This window comes from Ictalurus furcatus, chromosome 21 (assembly GCF_023375685.1).
Source record: "Ictalurus furcatus strain D&B chromosome 21, Billie_1.0, whole genome shotgun sequence".
In the NCBI taxonomy this organism is placed as follows: domain Eukaryota; kingdom Metazoa; phylum Chordata; class Actinopteri; order Siluriformes; family Ictaluridae; genus Ictalurus; species Ictalurus furcatus.
The window spans coordinates 20,594,263-20,601,514 of record NC_071275.1 but is presented as its reverse complement, the minus strand read 5'-3'; the positions used below and the strand labels follow the sequence as shown (position 1 = coordinate 20,601,514).

The 7,252-nt window shown below is 41.5% G+C and overlaps 2 protein-coding genes across 2 annotated transcripts in view; one reads left to right on the top strand and one right to left on the bottom strand.

Annotated features, from left to right (window-relative positions):
- The window catches only part of rassf1 (Ras association domain family member 1), a 10,297-nt gene extending 9,394 nt beyond the window's left edge, over nucleotides 1–903 (bottom strand). The window contains exon 1 of the mRNA XM_053653510.1: nucleotides 268–903. Coding sequence (XP_053509485.1) covers nucleotides 268–272 — 5 coding nt within the window. The 5' untranslated portion in view covers nucleotides 273–903. The remainder of the gene's footprint in view (nucleotides 1–267) is intronic.
- A 2,667-nt stretch (nucleotides 904–3,570) lies between these two features.
- LOC128625310 (transmembrane reductase CYB561D2) lies at nucleotides 3,571–6,999 on the top strand. Its single transcript, XM_053653514.1, has 3 exons — nucleotides 3,571–3,940; nucleotides 4,939–4,976; nucleotides 5,446–6,999. The coding sequence occupies exons 1-3, from the start codon at nucleotides 3,817–3,819 to the stop codon at nucleotides 5,947–5,949; spliced, it is 666 nt and encodes a 221-aa protein (XP_053509489.1). The 5' UTR covers nucleotides 3,571–3,816; the 3' UTR covers nucleotides 5,950–6,999.
- Nucleotides 7,000–7,252: the final 253 nt, after the last annotated feature.

Here is a 7,252-nt window from a genome sequence, read left to right as displayed (position 1 = left end):
AATGTGGCAGGTTTTACTTCATGTAGATAATAATAATAATAATATAACAACAACAACTACAATAATAATAATAACAACAATAACAACAACAACAACAACAACAATAATAATAATAATAATAATATAACAACAACAACTACAATAACAATAATAATAACAATAATAATAATAATAATTTCCTGCTGGATTTCTGGGATTAAGTTAGTAATTATTATTAACTCCAGCTCTGAGTGATGATTAAATCATTCATGCTTTTTTTTTGCTCACCTCATTGGTGCGCTTTTGTCCGTTTAGTGTACAATCCCAGGGGTCCCGTGTGTTTCTGCGGATTGAAGCCCGACACGTCCCGAGTCTCAGCCCGGCCGCGTCCCAAACCGCGCACCCAGAAAGCAAACTCGGTAAATCCCTTCACCTCCCTCCTCCTCCCAATTAGGTCGTCGCCATGGCAACGCCGAAAGTGAAGTGCTATAGCACGTGTAACGGTTTCAAGCCCAGATCCGCGCACTGAGCACCACGTTCACTGTCCTCGTCCTGCTCTACATTAACACTCTGACACATTATTCAGTGCCGAGTGTGTGAGAGTGTGTGTCTCTGTCTCTGCGCCATGAGCCGCGCTGCGCATGCGCACCGTAGCACGGATTAGCGCAAATCCCCGATCACAGAGTCTCTGTCCTGCTTTCTGTCTCACGTCCTTTATTACAGAGAGAGAGAGAGAGAGAGAGAGAGAGAGAGAGGTGTCTGGGGTCTGGGTTTGAAAGTTATAAATCTAATTTAGTTTAATAGGCTATCAGATGTTTTACTGTATAAGGCTTCATATTATTTGGGGAAGGGAGTAATCTTTTTCCATAAAAACCACAAACTTAGCACAAACAACCTCAGAATTATTATTATTTTTATTAGCATGTTTTGTTTCCTCGGGTGAAATTTTACACAGTAAAACGTTTCATTCTTTAATAATTTGCACTTATAAATAAAGTATTTTACCATTAGCGTAACTGAATCGGACAACAAAACTACGCATCTGTGTGTGAGAGATGTTAAGCTCGATTAGCCAATCACAAAGCAAGCACTTTATGACATCACAATTGCGGTTAAGCGAACACCACCTGGCACACTGCGGCACTGGGTTTACTGAGCCAGTGTAGGAATTATCATAATGTTAACAGGGTTAGTTACTTACCAACACAACTATAGTTATAAATCTTTGCCAGCTGTTTAATTGCATGCTGATGTGAAGAAGTCAGAATCGTTTCACTTAAGCTCCGCCCACAGTCAGGACGTGCTGAAGGACACACCCCCAACGCTGACAAGCGATTCAAATCCAAACATGTTTTAGGCTATACTCGACACGTTAACACCGACGTCAATTTCGACTTACTTGGATCTCAGCTGCTTTACGTCCGATCTCCATCAAATCACCGGCAGTGTTTGTGTGTGTGTGTGTGTGGGGGGGGGGGGGGGGGGATAATTTAGTGTCACATCCCCTGGCCTATAAAATCCTCCCCGTGGTGTTGATCTCTGCTTCTTGTCTCTGTCCTGTTTCAAGTTTTCCCAACGTTATCAACTTATAGCAGGTTTATTTTGTTTTCCAGGAGTTGGATGTGAAGTATCAGCAGGAAGGGTGTGTGTGTGTGTGTGTGTGTGTGTGTGTGTGTGTGGGTCGCTACCAGCAGGGTCACAAGCCGGTCTGGAATTCCTCTTGTTTTAATCGGTGATATGAGTTTGTTACTAGATTCCCAGTTGAATGAGGTCACTTCCTGGGACAATCGGGACAGTGTTCTCAGAGCAGCAGAGACGAGCTCAGGTTCTAGAGCCTACAGAGAGCCGTGTGTTTTCTCTCCTCTAAAACACCACACTCGAGCCGTGATGAGCGGTCTCCGGCAGTAATAATCCAGGCTGATGAACTGTGCTGAGAGAAATCACCTCACTGAGCTGTGTGTGTGTGTGTGTGTGTGTGGAGTCACAACAACCCAATTTGCCCACTTACACTATGCACTAAATGTGTGTACTCTTCTTTTGTGTGCAGAAAAAGTACAACATTTTGAGTGTGTAGAAAACGATTATGCAACGTACTGGGAGAACGTTTGTTGCCTGGTTACGCACTCCGTCACCGTAAACACCCTCCTCGCTGCACTTCGGCTTTTCTTATATCATCTATGCTCTATCATTTTATTCACTTTGTTTACCTTGATTTATTTTTTCCACGTTTCATTTACACCTCTCTAAAATACGCAACACTGACGTTACGCTCGTCCGCCATGTTTGCAGGTTGAATTCAGCGACGCGAACCGTCACAAAACTCCTCCTCCTCCTCCTCCCTCCGTCCATCCATCCCTCGCGCGAGGACTTCTGGGTAATATTAGCTGAAAAAGTGTCCACGGATCCACACTCATAAAATCCACCGTCCGTCCGGGTACCTTCGGGATTCCCATTTCAACACAGTGCGATCTGGGACGCACTAATTCTAATCTCAGACACTACTTAGGACGGAGAGCAGGCGAATTGGAACGCAGCAAATGTGGGACGCAGCATTCAACAGCACATTAACGGAACTGGACTACAGACTAAGGGAAGAAGAAAGGGAATAAATATAGTATAGTGTATAAATGAATAAGTGTGTACGTCAGAAACGAACGGAGGATGTCAATTTATACAAAGCGCGGTTGAATCCTTGAATCTGATTGGTCAGAAGGTGTGCATTGTTTTCATACTACAGCACGACTCCGGAAAGTAGTTCCGGCTGTAACATGGGCGTCAGGTTGATATTATGATATGCGCACGAGCTAATACGGTTTCCATAGTAACAGCTCAGTCACAGAGACGTGTACAGCGGAAGGTCACATAAACTAAGACTAATTTGGCAAAGTAAAATTTATAATCGCTGATGTGGTGACATTTATTTATTTATTTATTTATTTATTTATGTCACCAATAAGATAACAAACAAACGAATGAATTAATAGTCAAAAGTGCAACTATACAGAAAGAGAACTAATAATGAAAAGTGCAGCAGCAGCTCTTGCTGGAGAAATAGTAATAATTTATTTAATAATAATAATAATAATAATAATAATAATAATAATAATAATAATAAACCCTATATAATAAGATAATTAAATAATGTTCATCTATCAATGAACAAAGATCTATATAGAAATAGAACTAATAATACATCATATTTAACAGGGGAATACTAACAATATGTTTAATAAAGGTAAGTAACTAAGCGAATAAATAAATATAATTCATACTAAATAAATGAATAAAAGAAAAACGACAACAAGGAAGCCCACGACGTCAGCGCTGCTAACGGACTTCACAATAAAAGTCTTCATATATAGCATTATCAGACGTGTGAAATACATATGAGTTTTCGGGAAGATGTAAATCGAATTAAAAATTACGTTTATGACTGTTAATGGTGTAAATTGATTAGTAAAAAAAAAAACTACTCGTCTTTAAATAACTACTACTCATAATATTAATCAGTGTGGTGCATTATGACCAGGCTTTTATTTTGGCAGAAATTAGGCTTCCGGTAAATCACTCTGGCTGCATCTTCAATAGCTTCTTTAAACTGGTTCCCTGTATAGTCTGTGTCATAACGGTGTGTGTACACTATCTAGTGCATCATGTTCTGGAAGTGGTTTGGGACACAGCCTGTGGTTTGTCGTCACCTTTGTGCAGGAGAAAACGTGTGTTTGAGCTGTGAAGTGGAAACGGAATTGGTTTGAAATGTCCCGAAGTGATTAAGTTTACTGTCAGATTGTTTTGTTGTTGTAAAATCACGGAGTAAATAAACCCAAGGCCGCGGTGATGTTGCACTCGGAGTCGGAGCCGAGGTTGTACCGGGTGTCACGCCTGCTGTGTGGAGTGTGTACACATTTACTCTGCGCCGCTTTCACCGTGTTTGTAGCGATAATCGCCAACCCAGGCTCCAGTGAGTATCCCTGTGCTTATACAGCGTCTATAACGCGTCGTTACTGCGCTATTACAAGGCGGAAAGTCAGGAACGTTAATGAGAAAGTGACCGGAAGCTCCGGAACTTCCTCAAACAAACAAACAAACAAACAAACAAATAAATAAATAAATTCTTCCCAGAGAACATTTTACATACTTTGACATATATATATATATATATATATATATATATATATATATATATATATATATATATAAATAAAAAAACATATATTCCAAAATTATTTTACGCATAACATTAATACGTGTTAGCTTACAACGTTTAAAGTTTAGCTAACATTTCTGGAGGCTAAACTAGCTAAAACTTACCAGTTTCGACTTTTAGCATTTAGCATGTCTTTTAAAAAAAATTAACTTAACAGTTTAAATTAATAGCGAGTTCCGTTTTATGTTTTTAATAATAATAATAATAAAAAACCCCAACATCATCTCATATAACTGTAATCACATTTCAAGCGAAGTATTTTTCAACCAATCACGTGTCACTTCTGTGGACGGCTTTATTAATATTCATGAGCTCCAAGCCCCGATTGGAGAGTGGACGCAAGTGGAAAAAACCCACATAATTAAAAAAAAAAATGGCGTCCGACTCTTTCCTCATGTTTGTGTTCATACGAAACAATGATAAGATTTCAGAAGCGTTTTACTGATATTTTAATTCAGTCAGTGAGATTTACACACAAGTCACACCGGATGATCTTCATATTTAGTGGTTTCTTTAAAAGAAAAGAAAAAATGAACTAGTTTTATAATATTGCTTATAGTAAGTTTACAGTATTTGGGTGATAGAAGTGCTATGATTCAGGGCTTGAGTGCTTTTACAGAATTTGACTAACAAGTGATAACCATCAACACCTGGACTTCTCTTTAATGATTAAACATTATTTGGAATAATGGCACAGGTCTGAAGATGATGATGACGACGATGATGATGATTTAAATCTTTTATCTGTGCAGGTTTGTTTTCTTGGCACCCATTTCTGATGACCTTGGCGGTAAGTTTGTGCCGGAATAATAATTTATATACACGAGTGCACCGAAGAGCTTACGTCAGAGGTTGTTTACACAGTTTAACACACCGTTTAATCTGCACCACAATTTGTTGATGTGTTCATGACTCATGAGATGATGACCTTCAGAAAATTAGGAAACGTAGAAAGTGGTTAACGTTTCAAAAAAATCTACCTGGAAAACGGTGTTGAACAGGTCCGGAACCCTGGTATACAACCACAGTGTAACCACATACTGATGTCTTGCAGGAACTCTAAACTATCATTGTTTTATCATCTGTTTATATATTATGACATTTCACATTGAAAAAAAATTTGTAAACTTCCAGTCAGTAACAGCAAAGTGGGTGTGGCCTCTGTGCTCACGTCACATGACTGACTGCTTTAGATGTATCCTGGACACACTGGATCGATTAATTACGTAATCGGACTGTTCTCTTTTCTCCACACGCAGTTCTCGTTCTTCATGACCGAGGCGATTCTGCTCTTCTCGCTGCACTCGTCCCCTGCGGGTAAACTAAAGCACCAGGTAAAATCGCGGCTGCACTGGATCCTGCAGTGCTCGTGTGTGTCCTGCGCGCTGCTCGGACTCGGGGCCATCTTCTACAACAAGCACCTGAACGGTAAGCCGCATTTCTCCACGTGGCACGGGCTGGTGGGCGTGGTCACCGTGTGCGTGGTGGCGGTGCAGTCGGTGGCAGCGCTGCCGCTCATCTACCACAAACTGGCTAAAGGCTGGTCTCTGGCCAAGCTGAAGCGCTACCACGCTGCCGCAGGACTCGTCACATACCTGCTGGGCAGTGCCAGTCTGATCCTGGGCGCCTGCTCCGCCTGGTTCACGTCCAGCGTCGGGGGGAACGCGTGGTACGTCACCGTGCTGTGCCCTGCCGTCGCCGCCTTCACCGTCATGAGCCAAGTGACCAACGCCTATATGGCCAAAAAACGCCTGCAATCCTGAAGGAGCGCACGTGCGATATGGCATTCCCACGCCGTTTTGTGACGGTTGTTCGTACATTAAACATGTCTGATGGCTCATGGACCATGTTTGGGATGAAGGTGGACACTAGAGGTGTGCATCAGGACTGCATCTCCACGACAACCAACAGCAGGCGCCCGTGGTTCTTACGGTCCGGGGTTTGGTTTGGTCAGATATGAAAAGCCGAGACGAAGAAACGCCACGTTTCCTGAACACGGTGCTCGCACGGTGGCGTCTCGGTGACTTAATCCTTTAATTTTCATACTGCTCTCAGCTTTATAATTATCACTAAACTGTTTATACTTACAGAAACATGACCCATAACGCATGACTGTCGATTCCCCCCGCCCCGCCCCGCCCCGCCCCGCCCTGCCTTTGACGTGACTGTAAAATGTACCGAAGGAGAAAAGAAGGGAAAATAAATAGTTTCAAGTACAACAAGAAATGCTGAATTTTATTTTCTGTTAAAACAACATTAAATAAATACAATGTCATTTTAATCTCCTCGAATGTGTGCTAAATACAAGAGCTGATGAGTGTCCATTTGTACTCTGTGTGAGCGTGTGTGAGTGTGAGCTCTCGTCTGGGTCTGTCACAGATACTGGTCTTAAACACACCAGAAAATACACACACAAAAAATAATCACAATCCTAACATCATATCCGGCAGAAACATACAGGGGTCACATGGTTTTAAAGGTCATTTTGTTTGTTTAAAAAAAGAAGAAGAAGAAGAGAAAAAGTCAGAGAAAAAAAAAAAGGTACAAAAATATAAAGTAGCAAAATCATAAATTAATAATTCTGATAAAATCATACACCAGTGGAAAAGAAAGCAAATCAAGTTACGCCTAGTTTGATTAGAGATGGTTGTTTTACAAAAGGAAGAAAGAAAGAGAAACCGTACAAAAACAGGGATGAGAAGGTGAGAAGAGTCATGGTCGGATGGTGGGCGGAGCCTGAGAGGTGCTCCTCTGAGAACAGACAGTGATTGATTGGTTGACATGTTTTGTTGGGAATTTCAGAATAATTTTCACGCTTTGGTCACATGTGAAGAAAAAACACACACACACACACACACACACACACACACACACACACACACACACACACACACACCCCCAAAGCAGCGTACGAGGTAACAGTCGACACAAACGTCTGCGCGGAGTCACGTGGAGGGGAAAAAAAAACCAACCAAATACGGACTGCTACAGGAGTTACACTAAACGCTGAAGACCAGCTATGGCTCCCTCCACCACGAGGCTCCGAAGGCGAACATGAAGTTACAT